This window comes from Phasianus colchicus, chromosome 3 (genome assembly GCF_987193195.1).
Source record: "Phasianus colchicus chromosome 3, bPhaCol1.hap1.1, whole genome shotgun sequence".
Taxonomy (NCBI): domain Eukaryota; kingdom Metazoa; phylum Chordata; class Aves; order Galliformes; family Phasianidae; genus Phasianus; species Phasianus colchicus.
The window spans coordinates 74467235-74488325 of record NC_143438.1 but is presented as its reverse complement, the minus strand read 5'-3'; the positions used below and the strand labels follow the sequence as shown (position 1 = coordinate 74488325).

Genomic DNA, 21091 nt, shown 5'->3' with positions numbered 1-21091 from the left:
TTGTTGTGCATCTGAGGAAGACTGAGGGATGTGCCTCAGCGGCCTCGTTGCAGGACAAGTGGAGATGCTGCAAATGAAACAAAAACTAAGTTGTGCAGCACTGGATTTGAGGCAATTGTTCTGTCTTAGGCATACCGTGAAATGCCTCCTTGACTGTTAGCTTTTGGAGCAAGATGGACTGTGAGTGCTTCTTATGTATTTTTGTGAGGAGAGCAGCTTTGGAAAGGGCAACATAAAAACATAAAACTACCAAGCTCATCAGCTTTGTCTTACCAGAGCAGTGCCTGGCTATTCAATAAAACTAAGTAAAGTAAGAAATTAACAGCCGATGATTGAATGTAGTTGTTTGTTAAAGCAAGTGAAGGTATGGTGTTGTGTGAAGTATTGATGGTATGGTATGCTATGCTTTGTTTTATACAGCAAGTTTAAACAGGTTTAGGTCTTCATTCACCAAGTTGTGTTGTTAGACAATTCATATTAAATCTTATACCATACTTAGTTAACTTAGCAATATTAAGGTTCTTAAGGCTTCCTATTCCTATTTGTCTGTCTCTGCAATGTGCTTAAAAAATGTATCCTTGCACACTTTCATTTGAAGGGAAAATTTGAGTCTTTGTGATTTTTCCATTAGCATCCCCAAGAATCTCTTTACAAGTCTTTCTTCTGAGGTGGCTGAAATTAACTGAGTGCAGTCCAAAGACTGTGAAAACATGCCAAATATTTTCTGCTGACTCATAAGAAGTGCTGTGAATTCTTATTCAAATAGGTAATCTAATGCGGCCATAGGATTTAGCAGGAAAACCAAGAACAATCTGTTGAATCAAGACAAAAATGATTCAACTTGTATGCAACGGGCAGACCAGGCAAATAGTGTAGGATGTGCGATGGAATGTCTGCATCTGGGCAATTCTGCTGTTATACCTTTTGGAAGCCTTGAAAAAGAAAGGTAGGGAGTAAAAAAACTTCAAGGTGTTAGGGAAGCGAAAGCAAATATTGAATGGGTGCTCTGAACTTACTGCAGCCTTGTGATGGATGCTTTTTAGCAGGGTGCTTCAGGATATTTTATTTTACGTTCTCCCAGAGCAACAGTAAGCTGCAGGTAACACTCAGCGTAAGGATAGAGTTAGCCTGCTTGCTAATAATACAAAGACTCCAGTGCGAGGGCCTTCGCAGTGCTTTTTATTTAGACTTTACGACTTCAGTGAGCTGTTAAGTCAGCTGGGTGCCGTCACTCTGGAGCGACTTTGTTACAGGCCCAGAGCCGCCGCCCACCCCGAGGGTCCATTTTCCGCCGCAGCCCCGGCGGCCTTCGCCGCGCAGCCTCCGCCCGCCAGGGGGCGCACGCGGCCTCTCCGCCGCCTCTCCGCCGCCTCTCTGCTCCTCTGTGCGGGCCGAGGAGCGGCCGGAGCCGGGCGGGCAGCGCGGCGCTGGGCTGTAGGGTCGGAGGCCGCGTCCGTCGGGCTGAGGGAGGAGCGGCGGCCGTCGGTGTGTCCGTGCGCGGGCGGCGGGAGCGGTAAGGCCTCGCGAGGGGTGGGCGGGGAGCGCGGCCGGTCCGCAGGCCGCAGGGCAGCGCTGGGGGGTGGCGGCGGCACCGCGGGGGAACGGAACGGAGCGGAGCGCGGCTGAGGTGGGCGCTGCCGGGCGGGAGCGGGAGAGGCTGCACCGGCAGGAGTCGGCGGAGCGGCCTGCCCGGCTGTCCCTGCCCGGCTGTCCCTGCCCGGCTGTCCCTGCCCGGCTGTCCGACGGTGGTGCGGGAGGGAAAGCCGAAGGTGTGAGGTAAATGGCACTCCAACGTAGTGCGTGTTTTTGCCAGAAGTGGTTTTTTTAGCTGTCCTTAGAAGTGTCTTTGATGAAGGAATTACTGTCTTTAAGGGAAATTAGATAGTTCTTTTTTTTTTTTTTTCCCTTTTTTTTTTTTTTTTTCTCTAGACAACTGCAAAGCAGCAGAGCTGTACCTGTGCTGAGAAGGTAGGGATAGCACTGGAATGAAAGAGTAACTAGAGACAAACTGCGGGAAGGATCATCGAGCCTGGGTGTAAAGGGAGAGCATAACATGAGTTACTTAAAGATCTGTCTTGAAAACAGACTTACGGACCTACTTGATAAAGAGGTTGATGTGAGAAAACAGCACTAGGTAGTTTCAAGATATTTCATTGTGAAAAAAGCGAAGGCTGACCAGTGGTGATCTGGAAAAAGAAGTTACTCTTCCCTATGAACAAAGCTGTAGGATACTTGGTATGGTGTCAGCCATTCCCAAGTGAGTGGGTGGAAGGGAATGGATGCACCAAGGGGAGCAGGAGGCAAGTAGGGAGGTGAAGGGTCTGTGCTGACATTTGGCCTCTTGAATGTTCCAGAACAGACACCTCTTCCGCTGCCTGTTGGAACACTGAGCTGAACACTATGAAGGGAATAAATTCAGGTTAAGAGTGCTGTTGATACATGAATAGTTTAATGTAGATGTTAAGGTTAATAGCATGTGAATATAATATTTCTAGCCACCAGAGCACTGATGTTCAGAAGCAGCCTTCCCAAAGGTCAAGAAGGAGCAAGAACTCCAGATATGTTTTTAAGTGGAAAGTGGCTTGCTTGTTAGAGTAATTGCTTTTGCTTGCTGCAGCAGGGAACCAAGCTTGGTGTTATCTGTAGAACTTAGGTCTTTTTTCCCTTTTTTGTTTAATTTGTAAAATAGTTGATTAACAAGAACTTGTTAAATGTATTTTTTTTAAATAAAGGTATTTATAGTAATGTTTGCACTCTGCCTTGTAGAATTGGTGACAGACAGAAAATTGTTTTTAATTGTTTTCTTTTTGAGTTGAAAAGAAGGTATTAGACAGTAAACTGAGATGAATTGACTGAAGCAAGGCGTTTGCTTCTGATGCTTTCTTTCCAGAGGAACTCTAGCTTGTCTTTGCAAGGGGGAACTATAAAAGTCAGTTCAGACCTGTGCTTAGGGGTAGGTTTCTTCTTAGTAGGTTTTGGTATCCCATGTTTAGAGCTTCCTTATCAGCAAGAGTGGGGGATCTCAGGAGGTGCCTGAAATTGTATGCATTCATGATCCATCTATCCCAATTTCTGTTCTTGTGCAGTTCATTTCTGAATACATGTGACCTTGAAGTCCTCATCTGCAGCCTGGGGACCTGTGACACCCAGTCATCCACAGAGTGAACTGCTAGTGGCTCTGCTAAGGATTCAGGTATGTTGGAATTCTGAGGGTTCTTTTCTCTTTCACTGTCTGTTGGTTGTCTCCTTCATGATCTCGCTTGTGCTCTGATGCACCAGTTAATGTGGGCATAGAGTATTTTGTGGGGCATCTGTTTATACACGTGTTATGAAATACAAGATCCCTCATGTGTTCAGCTTTCTCTGAAGACCGTCCATAGTCACTCTGTCAGTGTAGATGACAGGCTGAAGGCATGCTTGTGTGCATGCATCTGTTGCGCCAAACTCGTTGGTAATTATTTATTTTTTATTGAGATGCCACTGTGGCATAAGTCAAAAAGGCAGATACTGGAACACTCAGGTTTGTTGTGTTTTGCTTTACTATTTAATGATGATACTAAGTATGTGTAGTACTGAAGAGTTCAAGTTTGCTTGGATTTTCTTCACCATTTAAAGGAGATGTCCACTGAGTACATTGGACCAAAGTTTTGCTCTGATCTCCTGCAGTACCTCACAGAAGCCGTATCTGTACTGTAGGACTTGGTCAATTGAAATTTTATCAGTAGAGTACAGGAGGGAAAGGCTGCTTGGAAGAGTACTGTAGAGATACAAACTAAAACCTGAATCTAAGTGGACCAGAGCTGTAGAAACACCAGCTTTGCCAGCAGGCGAATTTTTCGCATCCAGGTAACACAGATACATCAGCAGAATTTCGTATCATAAACTCAGAAGATAAATTCTGTTAGCATGTGTAGATGGCACATTGTGCAGCGTGCTCATCCTCTTACAGCATCAGATCAGCATAATGGGTTAGGGTTAGAGAAATGGCAGCATGTTTCAGGAAAGGCTTCTGATTTATTGTTTTCCCGTGGGTTGTCCTGAACACTTGGCCTTTCATCTTTGCCAGAGAAGTGCAGAGAGAGGTGTACATCTGTGCTTTCTGTACCTGCATATATTTAGAACTGGTTCTACCTGAAGCTGGATTCCTTTTTAGAGGTATGCAATCTTTTAAGCCTTGTCAGCTTCCACTGAAGATTGCTAAGAAGCATTGTAGATTTAGATGATTTATAAGGCTTACTTGGATTTTCAGGAAGCATTTAAAAAAAAAAGAGAAATTAAAAAAAAAAATGGAAATTCAGTGTAACTGAATAATGTGGTGTCATTATATAGGGTAAAAAGAATCCTGAGCCCCATATGAAATCTTGGGCTAAGTTATCTTGAGGCAGAAGTTTTACCAGTACCAGTGGCCTTTTTGTTTCTAGGTTCAGCAGAATTAACAGCAGTTGATTAACAACAGTTGAGCTGTCTCTCTCCCAGATTTCATAGTTAAAGTTTCAAAGCCATTTCACACCCTTCCAACCATTGTGAAATTCTCAGTCAGTTCCAGCCTCTGTGCAGATCAGGAGCCAGAGGGTTGTCTCCTTGCTGTTCCCCAGGCTTGCCAGTTATCCTTGAGCTTGAAGTCCACTGTTTTGCCCACCTCCAGGCCCTTCAGACACAGAGTTGTGCAGATGCTGGAACTAGAGGTTTGTCTATATGGAGAAAATGTTGTACTCTAAGCATTTTGAAGTAGCTATATCTGAAAAACAGCATCAGCAGATATTCATTAGAAATGCAGCCTGAATAGTATTACTGTTCCATCTTACCATAACGTATACCATGGTCCACTATGGCTCCATTAATTCTTTAAAATCATGATGTCCTGATAGAGATTTCAAATCTTTGGAAGCTGTGAGTGTATCATTTATCCATGCAGCTTTGATAAACTGATTGCCTGCATGAAAATGAAAATTCAGAGCACAGATATCGTATCCAGAGCCATAGCAAAAGTTCCGCAGCTGACATCATTGCTTGGCTTATCAGCCTCTGATTTCTGTGATTTTCTTTTGAGGAAATAAGGAAACACCATAAAATTTGAAAAAAACAGTATGTGTGGATCCAGGGTTATCCATCACACTGCTTACTTCAGTCAGTCCACGTGGTGGCAGCATTCTTCTAGAGACAAATGGTGCTCCTACTGTGAATGTTGTCTTGTTGCTCAGTTAGAGTTGTCTTTTCCAGAAGACTGCTGCAAGATCTGCAGCAAATTTAAAGACAGATCCTTTGGTGGGAGTGGAACCGATTCTCAGGTTTGTTTAAAAAAGCAAACAAAAAAACAACCTGTCATGAATTTTTGGGTTTGTATGTTAGCACCCAGCGCTTTCCCAGCAGAACCAAAGAATTTGAATAAAGGTTTGTGGAGAAACTGATGATGAAATTGATGAATCATTCACATTGGTCATAATAAATAGCTTTCTATAAAAGTGCACCCAAACTAATATCAGTAATCAAGAAACTACTGAAGTACTTTACTGGTTCACATGCGCCAGTTGTGGGGCTTAAATCACAGAATCACAGAATGGCCAGGGTTGGAAGGGACCTCAAGGATTATGAATCTCCAACCCCCCTGCCGCATGCAGGGCCACCAACCTCCACATTTAATGCTAGACCAGGCTGCCCTGGGCCCCATCCAATCTGGCCTTGAACACCTCCAGGGACGAGGCATCCACAACCTCTCTGGGCAGCCTGTTCCAGCACCTCACCACTCTCTCTGTAAAGAACTTCCCCCTGACATCCAACCTAAATCTCCCCTCCCTCAGCTTAAAACCATTTCCCCTTGTCCTGCTGTCACTCACCCTTTCAAAGAGTTGATTCCCCTCCTGTTTGTAGGCTCCCTTTAGGTACTGAAAGGCTGCAATGAGGTCACCCCGCAGCCTTCTTTTCTCCAGGCTGAACAAGCCCAGCTCCTTCAGCCTGTCCTCATAGGGGAGGTGCTCCAGTCCCCTGATCATCTTTGTGGCCCTCCTCTGGACCCTCTCCAACAGCTCCCTGTCTTTCTTGTGCTGGGGGCTCCAGACCTGGACACAGTACTCCAGACGGGGCCTCACAACAGCAGAGTAGAGGGGGACAATCACCTCCCTGTCCCTGCTTTCTACCCCTTTTCTGATGAAGCCAAGGATACCATTTGCTTTTTAAAGTTACAGCCCATCTGTTTCTAACTGCCATAAATTGCCTTTCTACCTGAATAGGTCTTTTGCAGAAGATAAACTGAGCAAGGTTCAGGAATACTTACATGCACGTTTGTTAGAAATGCACTGAAGCATGTAGTGCCACTGAATTGCCACTTAAGTCTAGAAGGGATAAAATGTCTGTGAATCTGCTTATCAACAAATGTATTGAAAAAGAATGATTTCTTTCCTGTCATTCCCTTAATTTGTGTACATAAATACACAGCAAATGCACTGTATCATCTAGAGAAGCATTCTACAGCCCTGGATTGACGTTTCAGGTCTTGTTTATTTTTTATCTTTTCACAATGATATACAATGATGAGCAAAGCTCTCACTATTGCCTTCATCTGCTAATCCATAAAAAAAAAAGCAGAAATAATTCTTTTCATAAAGTGCTCTGTAGGCTGTGTGTGCAAAGCTCAGTGTGTGTGCAGCACACAAAATGCCACTATGTGTAAAGCAGGCATAATGCTCTACTGAATCAGGTAGCTGCTTTTTGCAGCAGATCCGTATTGGTGGAGAAATAAAACTCATCCAGTTGGACTGAAGAGCTAAGTGTACCTAGTAGAAGATACAGAGCTCTCAGAGGAAATTGTAATAGATAATGGTGGTCTTTCCTAAGGACAGACTGCAACTGAACTTACAGTTGAAGCAAAATACTCAAGCTGGAACGTTTTTCATTCATTTAAAAGCTGGAGAGGAAGAGCTCAGCAAGCCACTGCCACTGAAGTCCTCTAAAAAGATCCTAGAGGAAGTTGTTTGCCATGAGCAAGTTGGCAAATGTCATGTAATGTAAGACATGATGTGTTTGCTGAGGCCAGGTGTGGAAGATGTTAGTTGTCCTTGATGTTACATTTCCATTTACTGTCAGTAAACTGTCAGGCAGTTTCTCTGCTGATCACTTTACTGACACGTAGATTCTAGGTGTGTTTGTCTTAATACATCAACTATGGTGCCATTTGACACTGTGCCATTGTTCTGAAGTGACAGTTACTTCAGATTTTCTGAATGTTCTTGGACACAGTGTTGTTTTGCAGAACTGGTAAGTCATGTAGCAGTGGCTGGGTGATTAATTACTGCTCATCAAGTCCATTCGTATTTCTGTGGTGGAGAGGCTGTCTCAAACAACTTACCTCCTTCTTCTGGAGCTGTTTGGTAACTGTTGAACCTAATGAGAAGCCCGAGGCCAAACCATACACTTACTGTAAAAATAAAACCATCCACAATTAGTGCAAATTGAGTAGTTTCAGCAGTAAGAAGACTTGCATTTAGCTCTGCCTTTGGAATTGCTCAGGTTAACCCCTGGCTTCTGCCTCCACAGGTTGGAGTGTGCTGTGTGGTGGCTCGGTGTGTGACACTGAGGTACGGCTGTGTGCGGTGCAGCAGCAGACTGCCAACAAGTGACAGTAAATTATTCTGACATCATCACTAAGTGTAAGCATTCCTTTGGAAACGGAGCAGTCCTCATCATGTGCTGAGCCACGTGTATCACTGAAGAAGTGGCTAACAGCAAAATTGTAGGTGTTATTATTAAAAGTATCCTGTGCTCAAACAATATCAACGTTGTATAAACTTAGGGAAAAAGTGCACTTATAGTATACTTACAGTATACTTTTCTAATAGGGAGATCTTGCTTGAGAGGATGTCTTTGAGTTTACTTTTTTTCCTTGGTGCCAATTTCCTATTTCAGGACTAAGTTTTTAACACTGAACATTTTTTCTTTTTATGGAAGGATGATGTAAAAGCTAGATTTTTCAGGAGATAGCGATGCGTTTTTAGAAGCAGTCATTTACTGAACCAAATTAATTGAACTCCCGGAGTGGTGATGTGTAGGGATATTCAGAATGGTCATTTTGCAGTACTTCAGTGTCTCGTTGCTCACTAATGCAAGTCCCTTTGTGACGTGAGTGCATAAGGGGAGGTGTGCCAGCTTCCACATAGGTTCAGCCTTGTGTTCTGATTCATCTTCAGAAGCAATTTAAAGAGAATCATGCTTTGGATTTTTTTCTAAATCTACTTAATTCGATCTTCACAGCAGGATTATTATTTTTTTATTACTATTCTTTCTGACTGTGAAATACTGAGATTTCATTTCAGTCTTCTGCTCTTCAGTGATGAATTCTTAAATATTGTAATAATAATAAAATCTGAATCGGAAATATTTTCAGTTGCGCTTCCTGGTCCCTGTGAATCCTTGTGCTTCCTTTCCTGAGAAGTGGTGAGGGTATTTCTGGTTTTATTATTAGTTTATGTTTAATCAGCATTGTGTGAAGTGACAGGAAATTCTGCAGGGCTTTACCAGACCTACACATCTGGTATGAAAATATAAACATGAGCTTAATTTAGCAGAGTGTGCCATACTGTTTCTCAAATAGCATATTTTTCTTCCAGTATAATATTCTGTTGTTGATATACGTTAGGCCTTTTTTTTATTGAGGAGGTTTAAGCACTCAAATACTACATTATAAGCAAGCCACGATCTTTTTATCAAGTACAAGTAGAGTTTTGTGCTGTTGATATGCTGTTAACATGCTGATAATTTGAGGTTTCTGTGTTATTTATGGTCTTGCATTAGGGAAGATTTAGTACAGAAAGTAAAGGTGTCAGCTACACCATGCAGAAATTGGGCCTGACGTTTTTCTGAGCAGGGATTGGGCTCGTAGGGTTGAAGAAGCATTCTGATCTCATTTATGATTTGGGTGGAAAGTGGGCAAGAAAATTGAAATTGCTGTCAGCTGTCAATCCTGGCTTTGCATCCACCAAGGTTTTGTAACAGACTCATTGAAAATACAAGCATGATGTCCTTACTTTCCATGTAGGGTTTTAAGAAGTCTGCTAATGCCCTAAGTGATGCAAGCCTTACATGAAATGTTTTATGTTGTATCAAGGAACTTCTTGCTACTGGAAGTAATTGTGGGAAAGTATGGTCGAGTCAGTGATATACCATTACATGCTTAAAAACATACTTGCAGCCCAGTGGAACATCCTCTGCCTCAAATCATTCCTTATACAGATAGCAGCATTTAGCATTTATCCCCATCACTTTCACTTCTGCAGCTAAGATAGGAAAAAAGTTGTGCATTCCTGCACAGGGAAACTGGACATTGTTGATACATGTGGCAGAGTTTGTTCAAATAGGAAATGCAAAGGAGAGAAGTTTAATCTAATAACCTCAGCATTCCCAATACTGTTAATCAAACCAGTGCATAAACATTAGATATGGCCCTGTGAGGTGCTTTGATCTTGAGTGTGATCAAAAACATGGGGGGGAAGACTGTGAAATACAGACTTTATCATTCTCTCATTTTCTTGAGAGTTTAAAATTGAATTCTTTGGCTACTGGCCACGTTTCCATTCTCGTAGCTGAATGGGTGCACTAATGTAGAAGAATACCTTGTATAGATGAGAAAATTTAAATCTGCATATAGCAGTCATATAAGAGGTTTGTAGAGTTAATCAGGACACAGCTACAGCCTTACCCCAAAATACAAACCTAGATCAAGACAGAGATGCTAATTCACGTGAAATGTCAATTTCCATTCAGACTTTGTCTGCTTAAAATTCTTTTTCTTCCTGTCAATTGAACTCGTGTTGTGGTTGTATGGAATCTTCTAAGAATTTTACTGATTTATATGATCTTCTATTGCCTTCTTTCTGAGGCAATGCAGAACTTTGCTGTCCACTCCCTGCGCACACAAGTGGTATCATCCTCTTTCATAGTCCTTCTTTTGTCTTCTTCTTTGTTTTTAAGTAATTTTCTTTGTGTTCCATAAGTCTGCTGTCATCATACCCTCATTATTTGAATTATCCTTTATATACCCTTTTGCAAAATTTCAATCATGCTTCATGAAGTGCTTCTCCATAGGCTCTGGCTGGCTTCTCCATAGCACTTCTGGCTGTACACACAACAGCTCCACTCCATTTTATTATTGTCCTCCTCGTACCCGTTTTCAGTTTTCACTTCCTTTGCTCAGTAGTTTATGTATCTATGGCACTATAAAAACAATTTGCTGCAAAGTGCTGAAAATTGTATTTCTTGCACAATAAAGGGGTTAGTATTTGTAGTAGCCAAGTATTTTCAGCAACTGACTGTGCATCAAAGTTCAAGTGGAGATGGTGGAAGTACCCCTAGAGAGGCTCTGCTTATATGTAGCTGGTAAGAATTGCACTTACAGTCACTGTATCTGTTAGTTGAACTGTTTGTAGGCACTCAGGTTATGAAAAGTACTTCTCCCTTCTTTCAGTCTTGACCTATGGTGTAGTATACTTCAATATCCGTTCTACTACATGTGATGTTTTCCTAGGGGAGAGGTACTCACCTGACTTGTATTGCTGGCATTGATTTTATTAGTTCTCTGTAATAAGAAGGCTGTGCTACAGTTTCCAGACATGAGTAAAAGAGCTCTTTCCATGTTAACAGGAGGGAATGCAGCGCATGAAATTACTATGTAGGACAGGAAGATTTCAGAGTTGGTTCCTGAGCTGGATTGCGTTTTGGTTCAGGAACCAGCACGGTCTGACAGATGTCTGCATTGTACTTATTTGCCTGGCTTCAACGGCACTTTTCCCACCTTTTCTTGCAGGTTTGTCATCTATTCCAGAGACAGCCAGAACCATGTCCTACGTTTTTGTAAATGATTCTTCCCAGACAAACGTGCCGCTGCTGCAGGCTTGCATTGATGGAGATTTTAACTATTCCAAACGCCTGTTAGAGAGTGGTTTTGACCCAAATATCCGTGACAGCCGGGGCCGAACTGGCCTCCATCTTGCTGCAGCCAGAGGAAATGTAGACATCTGTCAACTCTTGCACAAATTTGGTGCTGACCTACTAGCCACTGATTATCAAGGTAATACAGCCCTTCACCTGTGTGGGCATGTGGATACCATCCAGTTCCTAGTTTCTAATGGACTTAAAATTGATATTTGGTAAGTTGCTTTTTCTAGTTGGCTTTTTTTTTTTTTAATTTTTTAAATAGCACGTGTTTTATAATGTATTAGTGCTCATCTCTACAACACTGTATACAAATCTGCTGTTGCTGAAATACTGTGTTTAGTGCAGTTCAACTTTGTACGATATCACTTAATAAAAGAAGAAAATAAAAAGGCAGGAAAACAATAAGAGGCCACTTCTGCTGATCAAATGCAGCAAGCAAAGCAAATAAAAATAGCAGCTGCTGGTGTGGGCTGCTGTATCTAATTCTGCCTCTGCGATGACACTGCTATCCTGGTTTGGCCAGACAGCTAGGTGTGGGTGGTTGGCACCAAAAAAGAAAATCACATTGACTACTTTAAAAGGATTTTCTCTGCCACAGTGCTTTTGTGTTAATTGTTGTACTGTATAAGACAAAGGAAATACAGTATATGTGTGTGTCAGTTCATTCCCATACTCCTTTGGTGACAATGCTTCTTTTCAGTGTTTTCCCACTCCCTCAAAGTCTGTGACTCACTCCTTCTTTTAAATATTGTATATTCTTTTCCTCTGGCTTCCAGCAGCTGTCAGATGCCAGTGCTCAGATGCAGACTCTCAAACTACAAATAACTAGCTATTTCATTGCAGTAACTGACTTATTTTGTTTGTGAAACTTTCTGCACTGTCACAATGCGTGCAAAATATTTGAAACTTCAGAATTTTTTTTTTTTAACCGGACCCCTTTTCACTTCTCTCTCATTGATGCTTTCATTCCAGCAAAAGGAGTTAATGGCACACCAGATTCTTCAAGGGTTGTGTCTCTTTTTCTTACTTCAAGCAACTCTGGTGAAAATCCATAATCTGAAGGCAGCTCCAGTCCCATTCAGTATTATTTTAAAAGTAGCAGAGGGATCATCTGTATTTTATTTCATTTTTGCCCAATGTCCTCATACCCACATGGAAAAAGGAACTATGAAGAAGCAGATTGCACAACTTCTTGAAATCATGCTGAATCTCAAACAGTGCCGTAAATCTACTCTTTTTTATTATAGCACCCAGGGATTCCAATTAAATTAGAACACTAGAAATTTTGATTTTATTTGTAGGAAAAGGAGTTGTGCTATTTCAAGCCTAAGTACACTGGTATTCTTCTGTAGTCATTTATGGTATTACTTTTATAGACAGGAATTGCTTACAGTCTTGTCTAACAAAATAGTCCCAAGCACTAAATTTTACATTGCATGTTATGCTAAGTTGTCTTGTATCAAATTTCTACTTCAAGAGTTTCTTTTCTTCGTGTGTCCTTTTGTGGCATTATTTTAGCAATCACCAAGGTGCAACACCACTTGTTCTTGCAAAACGAAGGGGTGTAAATAAAGATGTGATCAGACTGCTGGAATCTTTGGAGGAGCAAGAGGTGAAAGGATTTAACAGAGGAGCCCACTCAAAGCTGGAAACAATGCAAACTGCTGAAAGCGAAAGGTATTCACAAAACAAAAAAGTAGTAATGGGAGAAATAATTTTGTGTATGTAAAATATGTCTTTGTTAGTACCTGTGTATTGCCTTTAGATTGTTATGATTTGGCTTGCTTCTTTGTTCCTCAAAATGGAAAGTATCAGGTTTGGCCTGATACTGTCTGACCAAATCCAAGTTAAGTTTTAGAATTTGGAAAAATCTCTCAATAGGTCAAATGTAAGGAAAAGGAAGAACTCTCTTTAATTGGGATTCTCATTTTAAACTTGTAATTTAAAAAAAAATTAAATAATAACTCATTTTCTGTTATAACCTCAAGCAATAAGCATTGCACTTTATCATGAAGCCAAAGAGAATATGGGAGGAAGTGAGAAATGCCAGTAGCACACACTGTCCTACCACGCTTTCATTATCATGGGTTGTCTATGTAAAGAAGGGGTAACAGGCTTTTCATCTGTCTGAACTTGAATAAAGGCTTTGATACGGTGCTGTTTATGAAATTTCTATTGGTAGTAGTTCTGGAAAAGATGGAGAATAAATGAGTTGTGCAGTGGACAGACAGGTGGTTATAAAAGCTGGTGATTTCAGGAAAACAGCTCACTATTTCAGGGAATGTACTGGGTGAGGGGGAAGGTAGCAGTGAGTTCCTAAAGGTTTAGTTCTGGGACTGGGCATACTTTCATCAATGATTCTGACACAGAAAATGGATCTTACTGATGCTAAAAAGTGGGATGCAGGCAGCTCAGAGGATAGTTAGGATGCCATAGGAAAAAACTTGACAAGGGAAAGGAAATTGGAACCCACTGATCAGAGAAACCTTTTAAGCCCTGAGATACAAAATTGAATATTACTGTCAAAATTGCTTTGGTATAAAATATTGGATTTTCTGCCTGTTATCTTTTTGACTTTGTAAATTTTACTGGAAGTTGTTTAGTCCATATGTCATTTCTGTCTGACTTTGTGTCAAAAGCTCAGTCTCATCTAAATGGCGATTTTTGATTTGATAGTGTCTCTTTAATGAGCATAGCTTCCTTTCTGTTATTTGACCTTCGTAAATGTTACATTGTTTGGTTTGGCAAGGAAGTCAGCAGTTCTCCTTGGGGAGAAGCACAGACATATAAACAGTGCGTTACCCAGCTTGTTTGTGAACGTATTTAACATGTCTGAAATATATTATATTTAGGCCTGCAGCAGTAAAAGCAAGTGAGCTTGTATGCTGTTTGCTTTGTAAATAAATAATGTCTTTGTAACAGTTGGCTTTTCAGACTGCCACAGTTTCACTCCTCCCCCTTTCTATTTTTTCACAAAGTTTAGATGAATTTTGCTCAGATGAATGGTTTCTGTCCTCCTCCCTCCCTCCTCCTTACATTATCTACCAACCTTCTGAAAAATAATGGTTGCTTTTTCTGTAAACTGTGAGCTTCACTTTTGAGCAACAGTTTCTGATTTCAGATTTCTCCAGTTGTTTTGCAAATGGTTGCTGCCGGTCTGGAAGCAGAAGCCAAAACTTAGTTCCCAGATCAAATTTCTGTTCTCTTGCTTTGCCTCCTGACAGCACAGGGGAAGGGCAGAGCTCACCTCTGTCTGGCAGCACAGGTGACCTGTCCCTCCGCACTGCCTGACATGACTGACAGTCATGCCCACAAGTACAGCCAGAGGTGAACTTCCATAGTATGCTGAAACAGAAAAGAACATCCACCTGGGCTGTGTGGCATGGACTCTTCTGTAGGATGCTTTGCTGCTCTACTATTGCTTAAGCAGATGTAATTTGTCATAAGAAAAAAATGTCTTAAATACCATTACTTTTAAATGGGTTGCTGTATAAAATATCAAAAATGTTTTCTATGTCCCCTTTTCTATTTAATGAGCAAGCACGTGATCTTTTCACTTGAATCACATTGCAGCTTTATTTAAACTCTCTGTGGTTATGTATTAACTAGTTCCTACATAGTGAGTAAGTAGTTGTGTCTTACGCCAGTGGCTGTCTTCTAATAAAGTCTTTGTTTTGCTTAGGAAATCATGAGCAAGGAAGATGACTAAATCCTGTAGCTATGGACAAGCTACAATAGCTTTACAGCAAACTAAATACTTTAGAAGCAAAAAAGGCAAGCTGTTTAATATGCAATTTCTGAAATTTTCTGCGCATCACACTGCAATGCTTCTGTAAGCTGCAGGAGTTGAGGTTAATTATTCTTCTGTGGCTGTACTTCCTAAGAAAAACATATGAATAGTGTGAAACTTTTCCATGGCATAATCTTGGAAGGGCAATTCATAAACGAGACAATCTCCCATATCTTTATTTCCAATAGCACAACTGGTGAACAGTAGCATTTATAATTGTATAAACTAATTAGTTTTGATTTGGAAATTACTTTTCCATGTAAGGTTTTCTGTTATTGTCGGTGTAAGAGATATGTAGGAATATGGTAAGTGAAAGCAATTAGAGGAGAGGAAGAAGTGTTTTTCTTTTCTGCTTCCCTTCTGCTTTGATTTCACTGTGTACGCAGTACCATTGGCTTTCTGTGCTTGTCAAAGCACGTTTTTCTAAACACCCGTGTGTGACATTTCAGGGAGCAGTAGGGCTGTACTGACAGCTGGAATTATACGTACGTGTAATAAATTGATGAGAAAATTTTTATAGACCAATTGTGAAACCAGCAAACTGAGGAGGATACAAGAAGCCAAGTGGTATTTGAAACAACTCATGTTTTTTTCTAAAGATGATTCGTGGCCAAGATGACTGTAGCATTCTAATTCTTCTCATTTAAAAGTGAGAGTCGCAGGCCCTAATTTGTAGTCTGACAATTCTTGATGAATTGGGGGTGGAATGTTAAAACCAATATCAGAGTGACTGCTGAGAATCATGTGGCCAAAATAACAGCAGTACTAACTTGTCTTGAAGATCAGAAAGTTTTGGGTTGGTTTATTTTTTTCCAAATGTATTATTTTCTGTGGTATTTTTAAGCTAGAGGAGAGGCCTCTCATAAAGAAATGCAGAGAGTAATAAATATCACCTCATAGTTTGGAACCTAAATGATCTTGGTTAAAGTCACCGTTTCATTTGGCAGAACATACTTTTAAATCGTAATTTCTTGTTCTGTTAACAAGAACTGTGCCCCTTGAGGTTTTATGTTATGCTCCATTAAATTCACAAAGCCATGCTTAGTGGGAATTACGAGCATTGACTTTCGAAGGCTTCTTAGGTGGCAAGCCTGCCAACTCAGCGCAGCAGTACTGATAGAAGTACTGCTCTCTTTACCCTGGTTAGAAAAACATCCTTTCACTTATCCTAAGTTTAGAGTGAGGAGTCTTTTCCTGATCTGCTTTTCTTGATTTAGCAGGGGCAATGCTATAAATCTGCAGGTGGCTTTGGTTTTTAATTTAGAACGTTTTGGTTGCTCTGAGTAGGATTACTGTCTTACTTAAAGGTGTGTTCTTTTCCTCTGATTTATTTTTAACTTTAATCCTTTGTAGTGCAATGGAAAGCCATTCTCTCCTTAATCCAAACCTACAGCAAGGGGAAGGAGTTCTTTCCAGTTTCCGCACGACATGGCAAGAGTTTGTGGAAGACCTGGGCTTCTGGAGAGTGCTGCTCCTGATCATCGTCATTGCTCTTCTGTCTCTTGGAATAGCATACTATGTCAGTGGGGTGCTTCCTTTTGTAGAAAATCAGCCTGAGCTGGTGCACTGAAGCAAGTGAAAAGAAGTGTGCTGTGCTTTTTTCCATGTTGTAATCTTATTTTGAGCTTCTTGGAATTTTTCCCTCAGTGCAGACAGTGGCAGCTGTACATACTGTTTGCTTTTTATATCTACTGTTAACCCCTCTGAAAGAGAGATTAATTCATTTCAAGTAAAACACTAAATTCTAAAGCATTCCAAAACTACCTCTGCCATCTCAACTTGGAAGCAAGATGTGGAGATTATCCTCTCTGCTGATAAAATGTTGTGATTAGAAAAGGTCTTTTATAATGAATATAACATTCTTAAGCGTGAATTGTGTAACCTAGTACACAATCAAATTTGATTTATATTCCATAAGAAGAGATGTAAATCTGTTGTTGCATAACATTGTATGTTTCAGTTGAAAGAAAAAAAAGTTTTTAAAAAGTCTGAATAACATAATAATACATTCTGATATATAGCCAGTACTGAGCTCTATGTTCGTATTCTTTTAGTGCCTCCCCAGTTTCTCATCTGCTAGTTTATAAAAAGACTAGAAACAGTTCCAATCTTACTACATCTTTGCTGTATAGATCACTCCTTTATTTATTAGGTTAATATGGTGTTTCTTCCCCAGATGAATTTTATGTTAAGTGAATTTTGTAGAACAAAGCCTCTGTAGTGCTTTAGAAGTAAAACCGTTCAGCCTGTGGGGTGAGGAATTTGCCTTTGTGCCGAAATGTTACTAAGCAAACCTTTCTTTGTAAGGATGGATTAAAAGTGATGTAGGTGTTCTGCTTTGTACATACCACCAGTTCTGTAAGGCCATTGTCTCTGTGAAACATGTCGTGAAGGATAACTTCCTTTCCTACTCAAGGACCTCATGGTTCCATACAATTGTATCATTTTCATGTTTGTGGAAAGAATTTGATTGACTAGAATTCTTTCCTAGAGTTACTTTCAGTTGTTTTCAGACTGCACTTACAGGCTTATGAAGTATTTTTTGAGCACGTGGAATAAAAATAGTTAAAATGTTGATACTTAGGAATATGGTATGAAATGATATCCTATCCCATTCTGTACATAAGCTGTGAAACCCTTTGTTTGTAAATTACCCAAGGATATGAATCAATTACATGCTCTTTTCTGAAGGCCAGGATGATGCCACACCGTAGTTGTAGGTTTTCAGAGAAAGCAGATTTTCTCCTTCCAAGCTGATTGGATATGCAACTCACTTAGTTGCATTCAAAACGTCCAAAAATTGAATTCTCTAAACCTAATGGATTTCTTTTTTTTACCTTACCACTCCAGAGTTGTTGCTAAATGACATCAAACATTTATAAGGTTATAAATTGCAGTAAGTATTGCTAGAAGTACTTACATCCCTCTGTTCTGCCACCGTGTACGTTCTCACTTCTTGTTTTTGGGTTTGAGTGAAGAGGGTTGTTGTCTTTGTTTTGCTGTGTGACGTGGGCTTTACTAAGATGGGGCCCATTCTAAATTGCATCTTGATCTCATTTCTTAAGCCAGAGGTTAATGAAACAGTACTTTCCTAGCAGTTGCAAAACCACAAAAAGGAAAACCTCTTAAAACAAAAGGAAAACACCAATAACAAAACAGCATTCTCTTTGAATATTTCAATTACAGTACAGGCTAGTGAACAGAGAAATGTAAAATCATATCTAAATCACAGTTACTTTTCTGAATTACTACATTTCTGTTAATGGTACAGTGTATCTTGAATAATACTGTCTTTCAATATATATTCCCTGCGTAATTTGTAATTGTATTCTCAGTATAGGTGAATGCCACAAATAAATATACATTGTAAATATGTTTGGTTTATTATTGCATCAATACAGTGGTAATGATGTGACCCTGTTTTACTAAGGGTTTTTTTGTTTTGCATTCATAGTAAGCATTTCAGAAGCTGGGAGACTCTTCTCCTAAGAAATGGAAGCCATGCTGTTGGCTTAAATAAGGTTTTAAAACACAGATTGTTTAGATTTGGATGCTTTATTTTCAGTGTTGTTTTTACATTGTGCTGTTTCTTACCTGAGATTTCAGGTATTGTATAAGCCATGTGAAGGCCCTTGGAGATTTAAGACTACCTATAAGGGGTACAAAATACAACCAAGAAAAGCAAGTTTGAGTGTAGTGACTGCTATCAATGTGACAGACATCTGAGTGAAAGAGAAGCTTGCTCTGTGCACACTTCTGTTATTAAAAAAGGACAGCTGTACCTTCTATTATAACGTTAACGGCTTATTGTTCAAAGATTGATTCTAAAGAATGAATTTGCTTTCTAAACACTGGGTTTCAAGGAATACAGTCCCTCTTTCTTGGAGGAACAGAAAGACAACTTTAATCCACTTCCTCTTGAAGCTCTTGTCGTAGTGAGTTTCACTATTGCAGCATAATGACATTAATCTGTTTAGGCTGTCTGTAGATTAATAAGTTTTATTATTTATTAATTATTATATAGGCACTTTCCAGATCCAAGACAAATTCTTGTCTTGAGCTTGTTATGCCAGAAAAGAAGGAAGTGAGAGAGAAAACAATCATGGAGTGAGGAGGTGGTTTTTCTCCAGTGCCATAAGACGACTTGGTGAACAATATTAAGCATACTGGAGGGTAAAACGGAGACATATAGGCTACTCTGCTGAGGACTGTCCCTATGTTTGCATTTATTCCATGGCAAGATCATGTCTTACCTCACCCCTCACCTACCATCGTGTTGTTTTTATTTTCAGGGGCTTCTATTTGCACTCATATTAATACTTTGCTTTGTAGAAGGGGATGATCTGTTGTGACTATCTTGGGTGGCTCTTGTTTTCGGTTACTGCAATATAACACGTATTTCATTACTAGACATAGTCTGGCTCTGCGAAGTGTATCACCACAAAAAGCTCCTGGGAAAGAAAGAACGTGGTTTTGTATGGGAGTATTGATACAGAAGGCCTAGGCACTGTGATAGATCTAGAGACTGATTTTTTGCATGGGTCAGCTAATCACTCTGGCTGGTTTTCATCTCTTGGAGAAGTAAAAAATAACAAACTCATCTGGTGGCCTAGTTAGCTAGGTAGCTGTTTTTCTAACCAAAATTATTTTGGTCATAAGATGTTAGAGAAATGCAAGTTAAGTAATTTGTTCAGAAATTCTACAATGTAACTTTAACTGAGAGATTGCAAGTGAAAACTCTCCTTCAAACTTAAAAAATAATAATAATAATAATAATAAGGAAGTGATATCGTTTCTTGTATTCAAAATTTGCAAGTCTGGCATGTATTTAAAATTAACATCTGTTTTAACATTAACCTTGAAATTAAGTACAGTCAAACATCTTAAAGGCTGTGATTGGATTTCCTCAGGTTGAATTGCCTTATGCTACCTGAAGTTGACTTCTTTGTCAGATGACATGAGTTAATTTGTTTCTAATTTGTTTCAGTTGCTTCTGAAGTTGTTCCTGTTTCTGAAGCTAAACTGTCACTTGATTCGTATTTGAACTGGTGATTAAAATCAGTCTTAAACAATCTGAGAATTATGTCAGAATGCTTTTCCGTCATTTTGTGTTCTTCCATTTCGACATTAATCCTGAGTGATTGATCACTTGGGATGTGCTTTGTGACGTTTCACAAGCGATCCACAGCATAACAGAACTTGTTGTCAGTTGTTACTACATTTCTCATCTCCGATGTTGGAGCTTTCTAGAAGAATTCAGACGTCATTGCAGAGTTTCCTCACTCGCAGTTCTCTATAAACATGGTAAGTGCTGAAATACCCGTGAATCATAAATCTCAAATCTCTATTAATATAAAGTTCATTTCTGGAGACAGTAGAGATAATTCTGCGTGTGCACTTGCAGGTGGTAGGATGCTTGTGTTGTCTTAAACATATCTAAGTATTTCAGCAGGATTAGTGTTGTCTGGCATCTTTCATAGTGCTCTTACAAGTACTTCAAAGGAAGGACACTTTTGAAATACACAGTATTAGGAAATAAATGCAAGTAGTTGGTAGTTGTTCACTATTCGTTACAGGGGAGTGAAGTGTTCCCAGGGTCATGCTGCCACAGGAATCTGAGATGAAAACTGGAAATCTCAGATTGACTGAGATTGACTGGCATAGTCTGTGCTCTTAGCAAGGCACAGTTTGTGCTCTGATGTTGCAGCTGAAGCAGTTTGCCTGCAGAACCATGAAAAAGTCTCTCTGCTGTTGGCATTTGTTGTATGTAAGTCATTAAACAACCACTTTTTCCCAGTGACTATGGTGAGGCAAAATTGCTAGTTTTCATTACTGACAAGTAATGGGAAATCTATTGGAAACTGCTGTAACTGAAAAGCAATAAATGAGAATTTCTGCTGAAGTCAATGTATGAAGAAGTCACTATTGTGACTTCCAGTGACATATTTTTTCTGTTTGAGATTTTAGGCTGCCTTCTGGATAAGAAATAATGAGGAGACACTTGGAACAGAATTTGTCGGTGGCATGGTTTGCAGAAAATAGGAGGGAAATGAATGCAGTGAGCCAAGGCAGCAGCAGGGAGGCAGAGCAGTGCGATGCCTTTATGAATCACTGCTCAGAAGCCAATCCCAGCGTCTGTAAGAAGTGTGAGTAGCGAGCAGTAGCAACCTCTGAGCAGGGAAAAGGATTTCACCCACTTGCAATTGCGCCGTTTCATAGGGGTGCAACCTGAGCTGGCCCTTCTTGACTTCTTTCAGTGTCTGTAACACTGCTATTTCAGACAGCAGCATGTTTGAATGTGTGCCTGCGTTAACAGCTGCTCATATGCGAGCCCCACTGGTTCTTCTTACAGAAGAATCTTTCTGCACTTAGGTTATT

The 21091-nt window shown here is 40.1% G+C and overlaps 1 protein-coding gene across 7 annotated transcripts in view; it reads left to right on the top strand.

The window, feature by feature from the left end:
- Window positions 1-1157: 1157 nt before the first annotated feature.
- ANKRD46 (ankyrin repeat domain 46) overlaps window positions 1158-21091 on the top strand; it is a 31279-nt gene continuing 11345 nt past the window's right edge. Inside the window, exons 1-6 of one of the 7 annotated variants that reach the window (XM_031591085.2) lie at window positions 1160-1513; window positions 3087-3193; window positions 7531-7643; window positions 10793-11135; window positions 12442-12600; window positions 16067-18086. In XM_031591085.2, the coding sequence (XP_031446945.1) occupies window positions 10825-11135; window positions 12442-12600; window positions 16067-16283 (687 nt within the window). In that variant the 5' untranslated portion in view covers window positions 1160-1513; window positions 3087-3193; window positions 7531-7643; window positions 10793-10824 and the 3' untranslated portion in view covers window positions 16284-18086. Of the gene's footprint in view, window positions 1514-1560; window positions 1777-1942; window positions 1969-3086; window positions 3194-7530; window positions 7727-10792; window positions 11136-12441; window positions 12601-16066; window positions 18087-21091 lie in introns of those variants that run through there. The other 6 variants (XM_090137847.1, XM_090137848.1, XM_031591083.2 and 3 more) reach the window with 6 other exon arrangements.